The sequence below is a fragment of the Centroberyx affinis genome, unplaced genomic scaffold, assembly GCF_046629955.1.
Source record: "Centroberyx affinis isolate AG114_WGS23_722 - 3 ecotype Tasmania unplaced genomic scaffold, CSIRO-AGI_Caff_v1 ptg005726l_1, whole genome shotgun sequence".
Taxonomy (NCBI): Eukaryota; Metazoa; Chordata; class Actinopteri; order Beryciformes; family Berycidae; genus Centroberyx; species Centroberyx affinis.
The window spans coordinates 1-22,331 of NW_027282891.1; the positions used below are offsets into that span (position 1 = coordinate 1).

At 42.8% G+C, this 22,331-nt stretch overlaps 1 protein-coding gene across 1 annotated transcript; it reads right to left on the minus strand.

The window, feature by feature from the left end:
* Positions 1-2,585: 2,585 nt before the first annotated feature.
* On the minus strand, positions 2,586-14,573 carry eci2 (enoyl-CoA delta isomerase 2). Its single transcript, XM_071547213.1, has 11 exons — positions 14,433-14,573; positions 11,782-11,843; positions 10,322-10,425; positions 10,130-10,228; positions 8,845-9,033; positions 7,902-7,971; positions 6,291-6,393; positions 6,048-6,168; positions 5,547-5,636; positions 5,123-5,266; positions 2,586-3,930 (listed from the first exon to the last, which is right to left on the minus strand). Exons 1-11 carry the CDS (start codon positions 14,486-14,488, stop codon positions 3,775-3,777), a joined length of 1,194 nt encoding a protein of 397 aa, XP_071403314.1. The 5' UTR covers positions 14,489-14,573; the 3' UTR covers positions 2,586-3,774.
* Positions 14,574-22,331: the final 7,758 nt, after the last annotated feature.

Genomic DNA, 22,331 nt, shown 5'->3' on the forward strand with positions numbered 1-22,331 from the left:
GGAAGAAGTACTGAGATCTTTTACTTAAGTAAAAGTAGAAATACCACAGTATAAAAATACTCTGTTACAAGTAAAAGTCCTGCATTCAAAATGTTACTTAAGTAAAAGTACAAAAGTATTAGCATCAAAATGTACTTAAAGCAACAAAAGTAAAAGTACTCATTATGCAGAATGGCCCATTTCAGAATAATACAGTATATATTATATTATTGAATTATAATTATTGATGCATTAATGTGTAAGCATCACTTTAATGTTGCAGCTGGAAAAGGTGGGGCTGATTTCCACTACTTTATATACTGCTGGGTAGCTTACAGTAATCTATAATAATACATCACAATTTATTAGTTGATTATATTTTGTATTAATAATCTGAATCTGCAAAGTAACTAGTAACTTATGTTATCAAATAAAGGTAGTGGAGTAAAAAGTACAATATTTCCCTCTGAAATGTAGTGGAGTGGAAGTATAAAGTAGCATAAAATGGTAATACGTATAAGTACCTCAAAATTGTACTTAAGTACAGTATTGGAGTAAATGTACTTAGTTACTTTCCACCTCTGACTATTGGTTTGTAAGGAGAGTTTTAGTCTCCCGTGGTTTCAGAGAAGTTTGTTAGTGTTGTTTTCAGTGGAGAGTTTTTGTGTCACATGGTCTAAATGCTGTTTGGCAGAATTTTAAAAGTTTAGAGATTTAAACAATACTTTGGCTTGTGTGTAATTTGAAAGCTGTTCTCAATGTGAGATATCTTCATCAGTAGAGCGTATCTCACTACTTTACATATTTCATTTTTTCATATTTCTCTACTTTTACTACTTTTCCAATACACAGAGAGCAGGCTCTTGTCCACAGCGCCTCCGGATGACATGTGGTACCCAGAAAAAGCAGCAGAGTGAGACCTCTCTCCTTCCTCCTCTCTGATATCTGGGATTACCCATCATTACCTTCCGTTCAGACGCCCTGCTGCTGAAGGGTGAGGCTGCAGCTCACACACCTCCTGTGATCTCAGCAGATCCACCTGGAAGTCACCAGACCGGCTGGAGATGCTCATGATGTGATGATGATGAGGAGCGATGAAGGAACCACAGTGTGAATCCAGCTGTGGATCTCAGAGCTTCTCCCTCTGCCTCCCACTTCTACACTGGTTCACACTTAGGAGTGTTTTCATAAGTATGGGGCGCCATCTGGTGGATCTAATGTGACACTACTGGAAAACTGGAAAACGCAGCCTGAGTTCCAAAAACTGGTATACTGGTATATTCTCTCCTCCTCTTCTCTCTACTCTTCTCTCCTCTACTTTTCTCTTCTCTTCTCTCCTCTTCTCTCCTCTACTGTTCTCTCCTCTTCTACTCTTCTCTCCTCTACTCTTCACTCCTCCTCTCCTCTCTTCTCTCCTTTCCTCTACTCTTCTCTCCTCCTCTCCTCTTCTCTCCGCCTCTCTTCTCCTCTCTACTCCTCCTTTCCTCTACTCTTCTCTCCTCCTCTCCTATTCTCTCTCCTCCTCTCCTCTCCTCTGCTCTACTCTTCTCTCCTCTCCTCCACTCTCCTTTCCTCTTCCCTCCTCTCCTCTTCTCTCCTCTACTCTTCTCCTCTCCTCTACTCTTCTCTCCCCTTTTCTCTCCTCTCCTTTCCTCTACTCTCCTCTCCTCTTCTCCTCCTCTTGTCTAAATGTTTAGATATCTTTGTTTAATCTGGATTTCATAAAATGATCACTCATTCTTGTCTCATCTCTTCTTTCCTCACCCTTTTCGGCATCTGAAACCCCAAAATGAGCCTTTACTCATAACTGTCTACTCAGATGTCTACTCATGACTGTGTGTTGTAGGTGTTACGGTGCCAAATAGTGAACTTTGACACCAAATGACTGTTTTACTGAGTAATAATTGAAAAAAACCTAGAGGAAGGCTACAAGGCTACAAGAAAAAGGCATTTATGACACACTGCTCAGATGTTGTGGAGCCTCTGTGTGCCTGCAGGTGTTGTGGGTTTGAATCCGGTCTGCTGACTCATCAGAATAAGCACTTCACTCATGTTTGGGATTATTTTTGGGAGTTGTCAAGTTATGGAATCATGTAAACGGCTCTATCAGACTGTCTGGCAGCAGATTGTGAGCATGTAAACTCAGCCGGGGCTCTCAGGCTGAGGAGAAGGGCTGCTGTGAAGATGATGATGATGATGATGATGATGTGACGCTACAGTTCCCCACATGTGATGACAGACTAACACACTGTGAAGCATGCTGTGGTTCAGTTTACAGGTTAAAGTGGTGGAGCAGAGCTGTGGTCTGTGGTCAGATCAGTGTTCTGGCTCTGCTGGACCTGACGGGAAAGCTAAGAGAAAATTGAAGGTTTGGAAATCATGAGGAAAACTGATGATTTGCTCTGGTGAAATTTGAACTTCTCACATCCTGGTCTGCCCCAGTCCCCCCTGTATTAGATCTATTTCCAAGTGTGGAGCTCCACCTAGTGGATCAGCTCTGAAGTTACATACAAACACCTCAACAATCAATTATTCTATTCTGTCGTTTCCCAATCCATAACACATTCAGAGCCACCAGACAGAAAATTAACTTTCAAAATCCAGTTTATTACAATATTTATTATCACTGCATTATGTTACATTGGTTTGATGGACGGCAGAGAGAGAATCCAAGAGAAACAAAATCACTGAATAATAAAAACGGTTTGCTGTGTTGAGGTTTGCACGACAAACATCTGAACACTCTCCAACATCTGAAGACATCAGCTGGTGTTTAAGGCACAAAGTCAGCTGAGCAGTAGTTCAAATACAACCAGCAGACTTGACTCAATACTCACTTCTGTCATATACAGTATATTCTGCACCGTCTGTTTACACTGAGCACAAAACCTGCGTTCACAGGAACTACATGGAGTTTCTTTCCAGAATGCTATGTCTGATTTGAAGAAAATGTTACCTGATACTCACTGCTCAGTATTTCAAAAAATAAATGTGATTACATCATCTGCAATACAGACAGGTAGGAAAGGTCTGTGTGATGGCTCAAAATTTAAATAATCAGTACAAAGATTGACTTTCATATGTCTTCCATGTTGAATATCTCATTTTGGATTGAAAAAAAAGAAAAAAGAAGAAGAAATGAAGACTTAATTTCAACCATTCTGGCAAAATAAAAATCATTAGCTGAGCCAGCTGTAAAATCTACAGAGGATCCAGTCTGCTATCATCTTGTCAGCCAAGGATTTAAGTGACTGTCTTAATAAGTACCATGATGATTAATTTTAATTTTGTTTTCTATCATTTTGTCAGAGTTGGTGTCACTTTTCCCCCTCGATATCTAGCCTGACATTCGGACAAATTCTTCAAACTGAAGTCCCGCCCACAAAGGCTCCGATTGGCTCGATTGTCGTGAGATCAGACTGGTTAGATTCTCACTTTGGAGTCAAACTCTTCGTCCGTCTCCTTCCAGTCATGCTGTGAAAACTGTTAAAAGTTAGTGTGTGTTGGGAGTGAGACGGACGACACTCCAGTTATTTCCAAAACGCTCTCAGAGAAAAGGCTGCAGTGAAGTCAGGCCTGTTTTTCAGGTTTTCTGGTTTTCACTGCATCTGATGCTTTATGTTGTGAAAGGCAAAATTACTTCTACGTGTCGACACTTTTTATTACGTTATTTCTATTCAAAACTGTTGCTCTCTCCCTCTCTCTTTCACAGCCTGGAAGAAGTTCATGTTGGCCTCACTCTCCCTCTCTCTCTCCCTCTCTCTCCCCCTCTCTCCCTCTCTCTCCCTCTCTCTCTCAGAGTTTGGACTTGGCCTGGAAGAAGCTCATGATGGCGTGCATGCACTCGTCGGACTGCCAGCGCTCCACCAGCCGCTCCACCTCCGTGTCGTTCACCACGTGGAGACGCTCCTTATCCGCCGAGCGGATCAGCTGTTTGGACAGAGCCAGAGACTGGAGGGAGAGAGAGAGAGAGAGAGGGAGAGAGAGAGAGAGAGAGAGAGAGGGGGGGGGGGGGAGAGAGAGAGAGAGAGAGAGAGGGGGGGGGGGGGGGAGAGAGAGAGAGAGAGAGAGAGAGAGAGAGAGATTGAATTTTAAAAGGACTGTATTACAGTCACATCAAAAAATGAATGTACATAAAGAAAACAATGAACAAACAAAAGAGACATGGGTCAGGTTCAAACTGAACTCCATCTTGATGAGTTGATGTCAGCATTTGAAAAAACAGAGGCAAACTTAACTGGTGTTTGGACCAAAAAAACTAAAAATATTCACCAAAATGATTTTTTGACATTGCTGAGTGATGAGCAGAGCTGCAGAAAGTCCAAATCAAAAACTACAGCAACCGGATTTAAGGATTTAACCTTCATGCTGTTGATGCTGAACGTTAGCTAATGTTAGCAGTCGGCTACATGTTGTTAATGTTATCTTCAAACCAGCTAGGTCCATAACGTTAGCTACTGTTAGCAGTCGGCTACTTCATGTTGTTAAAGTTATTTATCTCCAAACCAGCCAGGTCTAACTCTAATTAGCTGGTTTTAACAGCAGAAGTTTTAACCAGCTAATGTCACCTAATGCTAGTGTTAGCTAGCAGACACAGCTAGCATAAACAATTTGACGGTCAAAGAAGATGCTGTATCTTTATCTATTTGTTGTGTCATTCTCAATATGTCCAATTGTTGTAGTTACTTGTTTTGTCTTCAGTATTTTCTGTTATCTTATTATTATCTATATCCTGTTCTCTGCTGATCATATAACATTTAATCTAATCTCATGTGAGCTTTCACATCCTGTCAGAAGAAGCAACAGAACAGGAGGACATTTTCATTCATGATTTTTAAAATCAACCATAAACAAACTGCAGCAGACATGACTCACTTTTCATAAGTAGAGCTGACTCTACTACTGTGAATATTACTGATGATTTCAATTTTATTGTGTTGGACAGCTGATAAAATCTGTGGATCCGGGTTTGCTCTCTGTGTTGAAACACTTCTGTCCTGTTCTACACCATGTGGAACTTTTTTTTCCCACAAATCCACAAACTTCCCAGGGTTTTCCAGGCCCTGTGTGTGTGTGTGTGTGTGTGTGTGTGTGTGTGTGTGTGTGTGTGTGTGTGTGTGTGTGTGTGTGTGTGTGTGCTCACGTTGCGTGGCAGCTTGGCGTAGGCCTTCAGTCTGGTCCAAACCTCCGACTGGAAGCTGCTGTCAGGGAAAACCTCCGTGACCAAACCCTGTTCACACGCCTGGACCGCCGTCAGCTTCTTATTGAACAACAGCATCTCACTGGCCTGAGAGAGAGAGAGAGAGAGAGAGAGAGAGAGAGAGAGAGAGAGAGAGAGAGAGAGAGAGAGAGAGAGAGAGAGAGAGAGAGAGGGAGAGAGAGAGGGAGAGGGAGAGAGAGTTAGAGAAAGAGAGGGAGAGGGAGAGAGGGAGATGGAAGAAATATGAAAGTTTCATGGTTTCAGTTTTGATTTCTTTTTTGTCACAGAATGGTTTTACCATCAGAACGGACATCAAAACCTGGGCAGGTGTGTGTATGTGTGTGTGTGTGTGTGTGTGTGTGTATACCTTAGCAGGCCCCATTATCCTGGGGAAGGTGAAGGAAGAGCAGCCTTCAGGACTCTGACCCAACATGCTGAACGGAGTATGGAAGGTCGCCTAGTGAGAGAGAGAGAGAGAGAGAGAGAATTGAATTACAAAAGGACTTTATTACAGTCACATCAAAAAAATAATGTACATAAAGAAAACAAAAGAAAAGGCCACTTTACATAAAAAAAAACAGAAAACAAGGAAGAAAAAGGGGGTTAAAAAGCAAGTAATAAGGAGAGAGAGAGAAAGAAAGAGAGAGAGAGAAAGAAAGAAAGAGAAAGGAAGAAAGAGAGAAGAGAGAGAAAGAAAGAAAGGGAGAGAGAGAGGGAGAAAGAAAGAAATACAACAACAAAGTTAGTGGATGAATGATGAGGTCATGTAGTTATTCTTGTTACAAACTGTGTGTGAGTGTGAGTGTGTGTGAGTGTGTGTGTGTGTGTGTGTGTGTGTGTGTGAGTGTGTGTGTGTGTGTGTGTGTACCCTCTCTGTAGCATAGACCAGGTCGAACAGTCCCAACACTGTGACTGGTATTCCTACAGCCGGTCCGTTCACCACGGCAACCAGCGGCTTGGGGAAGTCTATGTAGGCCTTCACATAGGTCCTGCAGAACAGCCATGATCAGTCTGGAGGTCTTAAAAAAACACCTTACACTATTTTGAGTGCAGGTGATCGGTCGGTCGATCGATCAATCAGTCGACTGACCGTCCGATCGATGACTCTTACCTGAGCAGATCTCCACCGCTCTTGGCCATCTGCTCGATCCCTCCCTCTGGGATCTTGGTGAAGTTGGTCAGGTCGTTTCCACTGCAGTAGAAGTCTCCAGCACCTAGTGTGACAGTGTGTGTGTGTGTGTGTGTGTGTAAAGAAATAAGAAGAGATGTTTCCAAAGAATCACACTTAAAATGTCTCAGAAAATGTGAAAACATGTCAGTGGAAAAGTGATTAAATATTTGGCTAAACCTGACGACCTGCTGACTAATTCACTAACCAACTGGCTGACTAACCTACTGACTGACTGACTAACCTACTGACTGATTAACTCACTAATCAACTAATTAACTATCTGACAAAACAGAAAACAAAGAAGAAAAAGGGAGAGAGAGAAAGAGTGAGAAAGAGAAAGGAGAGAAAGAAAGAGAGAGAGAAGAGAGAGAAAGAAGAGAGAAAGAAAGAAAGAGAAAGACTGATTAACTGACCTTCTGACTGACTTACTAACAGACTGACTGAATAACAAACAGAACTAAATAACAGATTAACTGACTAACTGAACGATGAACAAATTAACAAACTAACTGACTGACTGACTGACTGATGAACTGACTGGCTCACTGACCACCTGACTCACAGACTGAGCAGTGAGTTCCTGCAGCCTCCTCTAGGTGGCAGTGTGGTTGTGTTTGTGTTTGTGTGGCTGGACCTGCTCTCGTTTCTCAGTGTGGATTTTACAGCCTCAAGTATAACACTGACACATAAAGGAACAGCTGAACAGTTAATAATAATAATTTAAAAAAAAATAAAAATCGCAATATGAACTTCGGCAATTTCCAAATCTCAGAGCCTGCAGTTAATTTCTTCAGAGAGAGTTTGGTCCAAACTGGAGTTTTAGAGTTTTTTAACTGAATCACTTTTCTTTAAACAATTTCAAATTTGTTTCAAACTTGTGATGATATGAATCGCAGTTTAAGTCACAATTGCAATATTCTGTAAAATAATCGCAAATAGATTTTTTTGTCAATATCTTTCAGCCGTAATGTGAAACAGTTCTCGACTCCCAGCAGTCTTCTGTGGGTCGGTCTGGGTTTCTACACACTTCCTCTTTTCAGACCTCCAGACTTTTTCCACACCTGAATGTCCTGACTGGATTTGAAGATTTTGAACATTGTTCATTCAGTATGATGGAAACTGAAAACACTTCTATATGTCTGTAGTTACATGAAATATACTGAAATCATGTTTTCCACACAGTCTTTTTGTACAATTCCCAACATTTTCAAGACCTGGGAATGGGAATTATTTTCCATATGAGCTGCAAATGTATTTTCTATAAGCTTCCAGACTTTCCAGACCTGCAATCCATTTGATTGACAGGTCTCTGTGACCTCTGACCCCTGACCTCCTTACTGTTGGTTGTAAATTTGGTCATCTAGGGACTGAAGCTTATTCTGTTTTACTCAATCCAGCTCATCCTGGATAAGGACACCGACTGAATACCTAAGATGTGTGTGTGTGTGTGTGTGTGTGTGTGTGTGTGTGTGTGTGTGTGTGTGTGTGTGTGTGTGTGTGTGTGTGTGTGTGTGTGTGTGTCTGTGTGTGTGTGTGTGTGTGTGTGTGTACCAGTAAAGACGGTGATGACTGAGTCGTCTTTAGCTGCCTGCTCCAGAGCTGCGATGATCTCATTGTACATCTGGGAGGGGGGGGGGAGACATAAAATCTTATATAGTAAAAATAGTAAAATATATTGGTAACGATTTATTTCCTAATAATTTCCTAGAAAGGAACTGCTGATTTCTTGAAGTTTCCTGGAAAGAACTGCAGAACTATAAACTATTTACTGGAAAAATAATAGGCAGAGGTCAATTATCAGAAGTCATTATTCATATAATTATATAATATAGTTATTTGTTGAATTCTTAATTTTAGTTCATTTCTAATTTTCTATACTAGAATTTATAACCTCCTCTCCTCTCCTTGTCTCCTCTCCTCTCCTTGTCTCCTCTCCTCTCTCCTCTCCTTGTCTCCTCTCTTTGTCTCCTCTCCTCTCCTTGTCTCCTCTCCTCTCTCCTCTCCTTGTCTCCTCTCCTCTCTCCTCTCCTTGTCTCCTCTCCTTGTCTCCTCTCCTTGTCTCCTCTCTCCTCTCCTTGTCTCCTCTCCTCTCCTTGTCTCCTCTCCTCTCCTCTCTCCTCTCCTTGTCTCCTCTCCTTGTCTCCTCTCCTTGTCTCCTCTCTCCTCTCCTTGTCTCCTCTCCTCTCCTTGTCTCCTCTCCTCTCCTCTCCTCTCTTCTCCTCTCCTCTCCTTGTCTCCTCTCCTCTCTCCTTGTCTCCTCTCCTCTCTTTGTCTCCTCTCCTCTCCTTGTCTCCTCTCCTCTCCTCCTCTCCTCTCCTCCTCTCCTCTCCTCTCCTCTCCTCTCCTCTCCTCTCCTCGTCTCCTCTCCTCTCCTCTCCTCTCCTCTCCTCTCCTCCTCTCCTCTAGGAAATTAGTAGGAAATTGCGGACCTGGAAATAATACAGTTAGTTTCAGTGCAGCCGTCTGATTGGTCAGGACCGGGCGGGTCTGTCACCTGTGTGGTGATGGCGTTCTTCTTGGTGGGCCGGTTCATTTTGATGGTGGTGATGTCATCCTCGGTGGTGACCAATAGCGTCTCGTACGCCGGGCCGCTCCCGGCGGGCTGCGCGGCCACCTGGGCGGAGCCTCCCTCCTTCGCCACCAGGGAACCAATCAGGTCACAGTACTGCTGCCGGGCGTCTTCCTGATTGCAGGAGAGGCAGAGAGACAGAATTGAATGCCTCGTTTCATTCATTCATATTAAAAGAATTCACTCGTGCAATATCAATGTATACCAAACTGTGTAATATCAATATTTGCAATAATGTGAATTCAACCGTTTACTGTAACTGTTTACTTATTTATTATATCTTGCTTTTTACTGATGTCTTTTTTACTTGCTTTTGCACTATCCCCTTTGCTGCTGTAACACTGTAAATTTCCCCGTTGTGGGATTAATAAAGGATTATCTTATTTTATCTTATCTTTATTTGTTTTAATCTCATCACCTAGAGCTGCCGTGGTTACCGCATTACCGCGGTAACGCAATCACATCAGGCCCACCGCAGAGTCAAGCTGATCACCGCTTCACCGCTGGGTTTTTTTTCATTTATTTTAGGCCTATTGTTTATATTCCAATTTATGCCTGTAAAAGTTATGTGATCTGAAATAAATGCAATACTATTTTTTAAATGATAATAATAATTATTATAATTGTGTAGCCTATTTTCTTCACGCCATGTGTTCGAAAGTTTCCACTCACAGTTGCGCAGTTAACGTTCTGATTGGAGAACGAGACTCAACCTGACTTCTTACTATTACTATTACAATTTCACATTTGGCAGACGCTTTTATCCAAAGCGACTTACACATGAGATTTTCATACAACACAAGGAAGGTTCTAGTTAGGAGAGAACAACGAGAGTAAGTGCTTCTTCTGTTTGGGAACATCTTGGCTTTGAGCCCGATGAAGAGGGAAAGCCAAAGAATTTGGATGAGGCAGTACGTCAGTTAGGAGTCTCCGAGGCGTTTGCCAGAGTGACTAAATACAACCGGGACAGCAATAAGGGGCGAGCACTTACAACAACTGTTACACAGTATTTGGTTGCGTATCATTTGTTTTTGTTTTTTTTATGGTGGTTACCACGACGGTTTGAATGGCTTTGCTAATTTGTGCGGTAAGGAAAAAATCAATACTGCGGCAGCTCTATCATCAGCATATGATTCACTGACAGAAACGATGATACTGAATCATCACAAGCGAAGCGGTGTGTAAATAAAGTTGTGTTGTGTTCACTGACCTGTGTTATGGAGCCCAGAGAGTTCCAGGCGTCCCACTTGGCCTTGTTGACAAAGTCCAGCATCCCGGGTTTAGGAGTGTTACAGGAACCCTGGGTGGCCTGGGGGAGTCATGTGACATATCAGTGAAGCGTGCAGGTTGAACTGAAACTGTGTGGCGGAGCGAGTGACAGACTGAACTCAGATCAGTCTACCTGTTTGAACAGAGCGTAGATCTGCAGCTTGACCTGGTTGCCCGGGTCGTTCTTCAGCGAGCCCAGACGCTCTTTAGCCTGGTTAAACTGCTCCACTGAGGCACCTGCACACACACACACACACACACACACACACACACACACACACACACACACACACACACACACACACACACACACACACACACACACACACACACACACACACACACACACACACACACACACACACACACACACACACACACACACACACACACACAATGATTATCATGAACTAGAATTTATAAGCACCTCCTCTCCTCTCACTGTCTCCTCTCCTCTCCTCGTCTCCTCTCCTTGTCTCCTCTCCTCTCCTTGTCTCCTCTCCTTGTTTCCTCCCCTCTCTCCTCTCCTTGTCTCCTCTCATCTCCCCTCTCCTCTCCTTGTCTCCTCTCCTCTCCCCTCTCCTTGTCTCCTCTCCTCTTTCCTCTCCTTGTCTCCTCTCATCTCCTCTCTCCTCTCCTTGTCTCCTCTCCTCTCCTCGCCTCCTCTCCTTGTCTCCTCTCCTCTCCTTGCCTCCTCTCCTCTCCCCTCTCCTTGTCTCCTCTCCTCTCTCCTCTCCTTGTCTCCTCTCATCTCCTCTCTCCCCTCTCCTTGTCTCCTCTCCTCTCTCCCCTCTCCTTGTCTCCTCTCCTCTCTCCTCTCCTTGTCTCTTCTCCTTTCTCCTTGTCTCCTCTCCTCTCCTCTCCTTGTCTCCTCTCCTTGTCTCCTCTCCTCTCCTCTCCTCCATGGTGGGACACACAAACACACAAACCGCTCTTCAATTATAGTAGTGGTATTACCAGTGATCAATAATGTTTCCATCAATTCATAGTATTCCCATGATGTCACATGCATTTCCTACCAATATGGTGCTTTATACTGTATACTCAGCATGTTGGCTGTGGCTGTCGTTTGATTACAATCACCTGTTGATTTATTACAGCTGTTATTCACCTTATTCAGCTGTTATTTCCCTACCAAGATGGCCGTGTGCTGATGGAACAGAATACTATGACTGGGCTATCAGCCGATTATTATCAACCTAGTAATATTCTGTGGCATTTTCATATAAATAAGTGTCTCTTTTACTCCTCTCTATCTCTTCTTGATATAATACAATTAGGGCTGCAACTCATGATTCTTTTCATATCACTTCATCAATATTTTTTTTGATTAATTGATTAATCATTTAGCCTATAAACCGTCAAAAATAATAACAAATGCTCATCACCATTTCCCAGAGCCCAAAGTGATTCTTCAAATGCCTTCCAGCCAAACAAGTAGCCAAAGAATTCAATGAATGATGAGATGAAACAGAGAAAAGTAGTAAATCTTGTTATGTTTGGTATTTTTACTTGATAAATGACTAAAACGATCATTGATAACTGATAACTAATCATCTTTATTTAGAGACAGCATCTAATGTGAATACTTACCCATCATTGGTGAGGCGGTGGTGTGAAACTTCAGACTGGGAATGGAAGAGAGTTTGACCGACCTGGAGGAGGAGGAGAGGATGAGGAGAGAGGGAGGAGGAGGAGGAGAGAGAGAGAGGGAGGGAGGGAGGGAGGAAGGGAGGGAGGAGGAGGAGGGAGAGGGAGGGAGGGAGGAGGAGGAGAGAGAGGGAGGGAGGGAGGAGGACGAGGGAAGAGGAGGAGAGAGAGGGAGGGAGGGAGGGAGGGAGGAGGAGGAGAGTGAGGGAGGGAGGAGGACGAGGGAAGAGGAGGAGAGAGAGGGAGGGAGGGAGGAGGACGAGGGAAGAGGAGGAGAGAGAGGGAGGAGGGAGGAGGGAGGAAGGAGGAGGAGAGAGAGGAAGGGAGGGAGGAGGAGGAGGAGGAGAGAGAGGGAGGGAGGGAGGGAGGGAGGAGGAGAGAGAGGAAGGGAGGGAGGAGGACGAGGGAAGAGGAGGAGAGACAGGGAGGGAGGAGGGAGGAGGAGGAGGAGAGAGGGAGGGTGGGAGGAGGAGGAGGAGGATGGAAGGAGAAAGGAGGAAAGGAAGGAGGAGAAGGAGGGAGAACAACAGTGTTGGAAATGTCTGCCCAAGTTGAAATCATCAAGTTTTCATCTTTCAAGTTTTTCCTCACAGTCCTGATGAATGTTTCCACTCATTCAGAGAAATAAACCAGGGATGGCAATACAACATGAATGGTGATATGAGCTCCATGTTATTCTGCTGTCAGGAACATGAATGGTGATATCAGCTCCATGTTATTCTGCTGTCTGGAACATGAATGGTGATATCAGCTCCATGTTATTCTGCTGTCAGGAACATGAATGGTGATATCAGCTCCATGTTATTCTGCTGTAGTAATCACTAATGAGACTCTTGACCATCACAGTTTCACAAGCTCTCCATCCAAATTATATTATTGTCACTTTGTAATGACATTTTTAAATTGTTGTTTACATTCTAGCAGCCAATGGCATCGCTGGAAAGATTTGAGTCTCAGAAATAAACAGAATTCTGCACAGTCAGACTTTGTTGTCACTGAACTTTTATTGATCACATCGTATCCTGGTTGGATTGATCCTGAACCTCATATTGAACCTGAATCGTGAGATGAGTAGATTGTGCCATCTATGTAAATATAATATAAACTGACCTCTGACCTCCCTGTGGAAAGAGGCAACAGAAAGGAGAATTTCCCTACTTGAATCAACGAAGAATCACATATTGTCAGGGTTCCTACACATTTTCAATAAAGAAATTCCATACTTTTTCCAGACCTTGATTTGTTTTGAAGATTTTGTCTGGTGTTCAATATGATTTATGCAGATAGACATCTTGCCCCTGCTAACTAGGTCATATCACTGTATAGATGAAGATTGTTCTTCACAGAGACAAATATCAGAATATGTGAGATGATTGGCAGGGTTCCTACACGGTTTACCTTTTAAAATTCCATATTTTTCCCAGACCCTATGTTCTTGACCGGATTTGATTTTGGTGGGTATCTGATATAATGCATGCTGACAGCGGCTGGGTAATAAGAGCGTCCCTCTATCTGAACATTATTCTTCACATCAACAAAACCTGTGGACTCAAAGTGGCTCTACAACAACATAAAAGCTAGAATTATGTGTGTATCGGACCTGAACCGCAACATTTTCCATACTTTTCCAGACATTTTTTCAAATTCCCAAACTATTCAAGACCTGGAAATGATCAAATTCATTTTTAAGGCACAGAGAACACAACTATCTATCAGGATCTCTCAGAGCAGGAAACTTAACTTTTCCCTCCACCTGCCAGGCAGGCTGTAAAATACTCATCTGGAAAAAAGTGGCAGGTAAAGTATCTGGTGGGGTGACACTGTTCATTTACTCCCCCCACGCCTTCCTCCCTGATCCATACACACTGTAACCTTTCCTCCAGTTACTGTTCACCTCTGTTTGTATCAGGACAAGTCATAAGCCCAGCAGCTACAGCGCTGTTCCACCACAGGAGGAGGAACGATATAAACACAGCAGGTTGATTCAGTCATAATCAGTGTGTGTGATGGTGCATCAGCCTCCATCAGGCCTGTGCAGGTCAGGTAGGGGTTAGTCTGGGCTGCAGGTCACAGCTGACCTGCCACAGGGAATCTGGAGCAAAGGTCACAGCTCAGCTAGCTGCCCGCACCAAGCTAACACTGTCTCTGGTTATTACAGGAGAGTCTAGACAGGTGAATCTAGCTGAGCTCAGTTGTGAGGAATCAGGGTCTGCAGCTTGGCCTGAGACTAACGACCTGTAGCTTGACGGATCCGGTGTTAGTTAACGTTGCCTTGCTTGCTAGCTTAGCTTACATTCATTCATTTGGCTCAGAGCATAGCCGCTGCAGCTGTCAGTGTTAGCATAGCTGGCTGGTTAGCTAAAGTCAACAGGAGAATTAGGGAAAAGCTAACTCCAGTCTGTCTGGATCGATAACTGACCCTAGATAACTGACCCAAACTAGCTTGTGGCTGATTCGCAAACATTAGCTGTGAGTTCTCTGACTCAGTTTGACCTCGGTGCTGTTAGCGTTCGTGTTTCTGTCAAACCGACCAACACTGCCAGCACCTCATAACTAACGCTACGTTACCGTTACCGACAGTCTGCTTTTCTTACCTCGCTAATCTGACGAAACGCCACGGAGCGAAACAGCTCAAGGCGACGCCAGCCATTTAAACAGAGCCGGAGGTTCAAAGTACGGAACAGAGGTAGTTAGAGAAGAGTTAACTAGCTTAGCTTCGCTAGCCAGCACTGCTTGGTTATTCAATCAAACGTATGAAGGCAGAGCCGCTGTTTACACCGCTGGTCCCGCCCACTGCCGCTCAGAGCGCTCTCCCATTGGCTGAAGCGCTCTGTCGCCGAATCGTCCGCTAATCTGATTTGTCCAATGAACGGGACCTTCGAGAACAAGGGGAGCGCGTGGTATCCAATCGAAACGCGCGGTCACAAAAAAAGGGCCCGCCCGTTTTTCGTGTAACTGTCCACCCAGCGTTGAGTGCTCATTAATAATGTAATGAGGACGGGGCTCGGGGAGTGATGCAGGGGCTTTGATGCTGCGCGCTCCGCTCCTCTAGATGACAGGAATAAGACCATGCCGCAGCCCAAATCCCGGAAAATCGCCGTGTTGGGATACAGATCGGTGGGTAAGTGGCTCCTTAAAGCTCAACCGACCTTAACTAATAGTGTTTGGATTGGGTGTGTTCTAGAAAATACATGACATGTCAATTTGAAGCCATGCCACCACTATTACTTGTTATAATGCTTGACTTGTCATTACTCATATTTTAAATTAACAAACACAACTAATGCACGGATATGAAGCTTTTTATCACCGTTATAGTGTAGTATAATGATGTCACAGGTATAAAAATGATAAAGACAAAGAGATGTAGAGGAAAGATGTTACACCTGAAGTTAAACCCAGTCCTTCTACACCCCAAATTGACTTAATTGGGTAAATGTTAGGATTGGCTAGTGGACAGCCAATCAGATGGTGTGTCAGGTGTGTCGGGCCTGACCGGTGCTGACGCTGCAGCTGGGAGCGTCATGGCAGCCTGCAGGAGACAACGTGGCTGCAACGAACCAGGCTGCCTTCACTCCTGGCATTAAAACACAAGGAGGGCTGGGCGATAATTCAATATTACCGTTTATCGTCTTTCACTGGAATCGTATCGTGATGATATGAAGATATTTTGATATCGTGACACACATTTCTGCTGTCTGAATTGATGATGACAAGCAAATTTTACTTAAAAACTCTGATAAAATGAGGTATGGTAGGAATATTATTTGAATATTTCTGTTTTGTTTGACATCACACCTAACATTACCATTCGGTTCAATGAGATGAACATTAATTTGATTATTTAACGTGATTTTGCATACATGAATAATATCGTGATATATACTGATATCGAGAAAAATCCTGTGTGTGCGGATTGTCCGGATTGAGTCTGGATTCAGTTCAGATGGATCATATTCACAGCTGACTTTACCTCATTGAAACACACACTGATGATGTTTACATCCTTTAAAACTGACAGTGAACAGAAACAACAGTCTGTTTCTGACCTGGAGGTTTCTGTCTGTCTCCTGGTTGGTTTTTGTGTCTGTAGTTTCACAGTGTGGATTAATTACAGACACATCTTCTTATTAGAGACACTTTGATCTTAATAATTTGGGTGAATGCTTCCCGGTTGACTCTGTTTTCACAGTGATAACACAGGATATCCAGGATCACATCCAGGACCCTAATCTAGTCCACATTAGAGCCACAGACCCCCATTTGATGAGATTTTGTCTCTCTGACCCAAATCTGTGAATATTTTTATTGTCAGATATGATTTTGTCCAGAACTCCATGACTGTCTGTATTGTGGGTAGAGAGATAACAATGATAATAATGATAAGAAACTATGATCAAAACAGTCATTCTTCTACATTCTCTAATCGTATTAGGGCTGGGCGATATGGTTGAAATCAATATCATGATAATCATAAGGATTTTTCTCGATATCAATATATATCACAATATTATTCATGTATGCAAAATCACGTTAAATAATCAAATTTATGTTCATCTCAATGGTAATGTTAATGTTTGGTGTGATGTCAAACAAAACAGAAATATTCAAATAATATTCCTACCATACCTCATTTTATCAGAGTTTTTAAGTAAAATTTGCTTGTCATCATCAATTCAGACCGCAGAAATGTGTCACGATATTAAAATATCTTCATATCATCACGATATGATTCCACTGAAAGATGATAAACGATAATATTTAATTATCACCCAGCCCTAAATCGTATTAACTTCTAAATGAAATAATGGTGAAGTTTAATAACCCTGGAACCCCCTCAAGGACCCCTGGTGGTCCCCGGGCCCCACGTTGAGCACCACTGCTCTACCGCTCCCTCCACACTGCAGCTGACTGTGTCCCACTTCCTGTTTTATTTCCCTGCTGTGTGACGCAGATCTGATCTGATGCTTTTAGCTGAGCGTGAACACAAAGAAAAACACATGGAACCTAAACTTTTCATTTGTGATTTGGACCATGTGACCATATTGATCCTGAATCTGATCCATAGCTGATCAGTGGTCATGTGATCGCTGTCTGATCTGTCAGGATTCTGCAAGAGCTGCTGACATCAAACAGCCGTCAATAACATCAACTCCCTCCACACTGTAAACTCTAAGCCTTAAATACAGTCTTTGCTGGATTTAATTTCTTCTTAACTCTACGGACCAGTAATCCCTTAAAACACCCTTACAGTTACATGAATTCACCCCTTAATTCATGCAAAATCCCCTTAAAATGAGTTAAGGGAGTTATTAATGGAGGATATCCCATCAAAACCTCCTTAAACTCCCCTTAATGTTTGACTCCTTACTTTAATTTAATGTAAATTTCAGGGAGACTTTTCCATTAATAACTCATTAATAACCTGTAAACCTGCACAAAAGACATGAAAAATCCCTTAATTTCTAGAGTCTCTGTGAACCAACCCTTAAATAAATCCCTTATAAACCCATGATACTAACCTCACTTTATAAAGCTGTTATTTTTAATGGCTAATTAATGTTTATGTAAAGAGAAATGAAGGACATTTCAGGGATAAAATTAAGGGGTTTGGAAATGCGTCTCTGAGCCTCTGGAGCTGGTTCAGCTGATCAGATCTTCATTGAGTTTTGGTTGCGTTTACATCTGGTTTTAATTTGTTTTTCTATAAAATCCAGTCCGATCACCCAGGAAGCTTGTAGTTGCCAGGTGGGACGGGGATAAAATCTGGTTTCAGTTCAGCTCAGCTTCAATCAGAATCTGGGAGGGAAACTGATCTGATGCACAGGAGACTCGTTCAGACTGCAGGCAGAAGGGGCCCAAATCTGATTTTTTTGCTCATATGTGACTCAGATCTGTTTTTTTCAGAACAGTGTGAACAGCACAAATCACATGGAATCTGATCTTTTCAATTCTGATTTGGGCCACTTTCATATGTGGTCCTAAATCAGATACAGGTCTGATTTTCTGCGATGCGACCTCAGTCTGAACGGTCATATCTGAATTCATGAGACTTTACGTCACTCGAGATCGATGTTCGTCACAATTCTGCTCAGGCGGGAGACACTCTGAATACAAACATGGAAGACAGCTGAGATGGAGGCAATCAGTGGAGGGACAGTGAGCTGTTAGACCTCACAAGGATTTGGGGTGAAATTTTTGGATGAAATCTGTTTCAGTGAAGCCGTTCACGTCACGATCCAACACTCCTGGCTCCACACACAGCTCCGTACAGAAGTAGCAGCCGTCGCTCCACAAAAAGCCAGAATTAAAAATGTGTCTCTCTTTCTCTTCGTCCTCGTTATCTGCTCACGAATTCGCCGGCTTCCGCTGCACATCGACTTATAAATGAACCCGTAAAGATCGACTTCAGCAGCCTCCATGTTTACTTAGCGAGCTGCGTGTGACGTCTTTATTCAACATTTTTCACCATTTTCTGACATTTTATAGACCAAACAACTAATCGATTAATCGAGAAAATAATCGACAGATTAATCGACAGTGAAAATAATCGTTAGTTGCAGCCCTAGTTGTTGCCATAGCAACCAACACTTAAAATTCCATAATCACCATTTTATGCTGTGCTAGCCAAATTAGCATGACATTTGTTTTTGTTCTTTTGCGCATGCGGGTCAGTTCAGGACCATCCAAGACCATATTGGCCACATTTCAAAAATAATGTGAACAGCCAAACAAAGAAAATCGGATCTGAGCGATAAATCTGAATTGAGCACTAAGGCTTGCAGTGTGAACATATTCTTAACATTCACACAATCTGTTAAAACAAATGAGCGCCAACAGAAGTGCAACACATGGACAGACAGGAGCAACACATGATACTAACATGTAAGACAGATGACAATACAACTGCATGGGGCTGGACGATATGGTGGAAATCAATATCACGATGATCATAAGGATTTTTTTCAATATCGATATATATGACGATATGGCTCACATAAGCAAAATCACGTTAAATAATCAAATTAATGTTCATCATATTGAACCCGAATGGTAATGTTTGGTGTGATGTCTAAACTGAAATTTTCACATAATATTCCTACCATACTTCATTGTGTCTGAGTTTCTAAATATAATGAGCTTGTTCTCATCAGTTCAGACAGCAGAATTGTGCGTCTCGATATCCCAAAATCACCATATCATCACGATATAATCCCACTGAAAGACGATAAACGATAACATTGAATTATCGTCCGGCCCTACAGCTGCAGTGAAGCTAAACACTTTACAAAAGGAGAAAATAAGACAGAAGAAAGGTTCATGTTGTCTCACCTCGCTCAGCCAAAGACAAAACCAGCAGCAGAAATGGAAATGTGGTGAGCGTGTAGATGGACTGAACACTCATTTTCATGTATGGAAAATAAAACTCACAGAACCTGTTTGTCATGCTAATTTGGCTAGCACAGCGTAAAATGGTGATTATGGTATTTTAAGTGTTAGTTGCTATGGTGACAACACAGTCTGGACATTAAGGCTGTAAAGTCTGTCAGATGAGTCTGTTAGCAAACTGTCAGAACTCAACTGGAAGCTAACGTTAGCGACGAGGCTAACGTTAGCTTCATCACAGACTGGACTTCTCTCTCTAGCTCTTCTAGTCAACATTAGCATGTTAGCATTAGCATGTTAGCATTAGCATGTTAGCATTAGCATGGCAGCAAGGAGACAGAGAAGCTGCTTTGGTTCTTGCTGTGAAACCTCTCAGCTCAGTGTCGGGTGCCCCACCTGTCCTGTGTCCCACAATTCAATGATTAGGCCTATTTATTTATTTTTTTTAGTAAACAACATACTTATATATTTAACCGTGCATTTTCTACTCGCTATGTAAGGAAACTGGTGTGTTTATCCCTCCTATTCTTGCATAAAATGTGATTTTCAACCAAATTATTAGCCTATTTAATTTTAGTCATTATTGAATAGGTCCTAGTGTCGTTAAAATAAACATTTCATAAAGCCTTTCGATGATTTAAAGCAGGTTAAATAGGCATTCCCTCTAATATTAAATCAATATTTACATAGCCATAATAATAGTCATGTCTCTCTCTCCCACTTGTCCCGCATCGTCCCGCAAAATCACGTCTGCTGTCCTGCAACGGGACAGTTAAGAGGCGGTCTCCCCGGCTCACTGACCTGCTGTGAGTCTCTTCATACAGAAGCTAGACCAGCGGGTCACAGCAAGATGGCCACCGCTCAGACCGTCCAGGAGCGCTGATCTGAATGGGAATGACTGATCTATCTGTTCTAGTTCTGTGGTTCAGTCTCTCCTCTGTGCTTCTGGAGGATTCTGCCATTAGAAAACCAACTGATCCTCAGAGCTGAAACTGTATCTGTGTCAGGACAGCAGCCCAAAGCCTCACACATCACATCAGGCTGCTGCTGCTCTAATTGAATAAGTGCTCTGTGTGTGTGTGTGTGTGTGTGTGTGTGTGCGTGTGTGTGTGTGTGCATGTGTGTGTGCGTGTGTGTGTGTGTGTGTGTGTGTGTGTGTGTGGGTGTGTGTGTGCATGTGTGTGTGTGTGTTTTCCAGGGAAGTCTTCACTGACTATCCAGTTTGTGGAGGGACAGTTTGTCGACTCCTACGACCCAACCATAGAGAACAGTAAGTCTGTGTGTGTGTGTGTGTGTGTGTGTAGCCTGTGTGTGTGTGTGTAGCCTGTGTGTGTGTGTGTAGCCTTTGTGTGTGTGTGTGTGTATGTGTGTAGCCTATGTGTGTGTGTGTGTTGCTGTGTATTCAGACCCTCCACTGTCCACTGACAGTGTGTTTCTGTAGCTTGTGTTTGTGAGGAAAAATAAATCTGCAAAATATGATGCCATTAAAAATCTCTCTCTCTCTCTCCCCCTCTCTCTCTCTGTCTCTATCTCTCGCCCTCTTCCTCTCGCTATCCCTCTCTCCCTCTCTCTTTCTGTCTCTCTGCCTCTCTCTCTCTGCCTCTCTCTCTCCCTCTCCCTCTCTCTCCCACTCTTTCTCTCTCTCTGCCTCTCTCCCTCTCCCTCTCTCACTCTCTCTCTGTCTCTCTCTCTCTCCTCTCCTCTCGCTATCCCTCTCTCTCTCTCTCTCCCTCTCTCTTTCTGTCTCTCTCTCTCTCCCTCTCTCTCTCTCTCTGTCTCTCCCCTCTCTTTCTCTCTCTCTCTTTCTGTCTCTCTCTCTCTCCCTCTCTCTCTCTGTCCCTGTCTCTCTCTCCCCCTCTCTCTTTCTGTCTCTCTCTCTCTCTCTCCCCCTCTCCCTCTCCCTCTCTCTCTCTCTGTCTCTCCCCCTCTCTTTCTCTCTCTCTTTCTGTCTCTCTCTCTCTCTCCCTCTCTCTCTCTGTCCCTGTCTCTCTCTCTCCCGCTCTTTCTCTCTCTCTACCTCTTTCTGTCTCTCTCTCTCTCTCTCTCTCCCTCTCTCTCTCTCTCTGTCCCTCTCTCTCTCTCTCTGTCCCTCTCTCTCTCTCTCTCTCTCTCTCTCTCTCTCTCTCTCAGCGTTTACTAAGACCATCACAGTGAACGGTCAGGAGTATAACCTGCAGCTGGTCGACACGGCCGGTCAGGTGAGGTCACCGCCAGGGAACCAATCACAAACCATCCGAAAAAATAATAAAATGAAGTTAATCGGGAAAAGTAGTTCAAACTTCAGTCTGTAATGTCACTTAATACAAATCACATGACTGTAAAAACAAAACTGATTCAGAAGTTAAAGTAATAATCAGCGACAGTTTCATACCAATAACTGTTTTGCTCTCCATCACTGATTGATATACAGCTCTGGAAAAAATTAAGAGACCACTGCAGAATTATCAGTTTCTCTGGTTTTACTATTTATAGGTATGTGTTTGAGTAAAATGAACATTTTTGTTTTATTCTATAAACTACTGACAACATTTCTCCCAAATTCCAAATAAGAATATTGTCATTTAGAGCATTTATTTTCAGAAAAATGACAACTGGTCAAAATAATAAAAAAGATGCAGTGTTTTCAGACCTCGAATAATGCAAAGAAAACAAGTTCATATTCAATTTTAAACAAAATTTTTTTATTTTATTTTGAATTTGGGAGAAAACACATACCTATAAATAATAAAACCAGAGAAACTGATAATTTTGCAGTTGTCTCTTAATCTTTTCCAGAGCTGTATATGATGCACAATAGTGACCCAAATTTTACTCATCACCAAAAACCACTTGTTGGCAAAATAAACAAAAGGGGAACTCGCAGTTTGCCGTGTTAAAAAATATATATATTATTTGCAAGGAATGTTCACCGTGTTTATAGCTGAACAGTCAGGAAGTCCTAGAATGAAAAACTAATTGCTTCTTTTCTTTTATATAAAATGTTTATAAAAATGTCTGGTACTGTGCCTGAAAATGACAAATATGTACTAATGACTAAAAACACAATCCACTTTGAATTTAGCTGAGCACCAAGCTGCCGTGGTAATCCTCCAGCTCTTATTGAGTCT

Excerpts from the sequence above, each read along its gene's own strand:
- eci2 (XM_071547213.1), bottom strand. The coding sequence starts at position 14,488 with ATGGCTGGCGTCGCCTTGAGCTGTTTCGCTCCGTGGCGTTTCGTCAGA. Across the intron at positions 9,034-10,129 it reads CTCTGGGCTCCATAACACAG|GAAGACGCCCGGCAGCAGTA; the intron begins GTCAGTGAACAC and ends TCCTGCAATCAG. Across the intron at positions 5,637-6,047 it reads TGGTCTATGCTACAGAGAGG|GCGACCTTCCATACTCCGTT; the intron begins GTACACACACAC and ends CTCTCTCACTAG.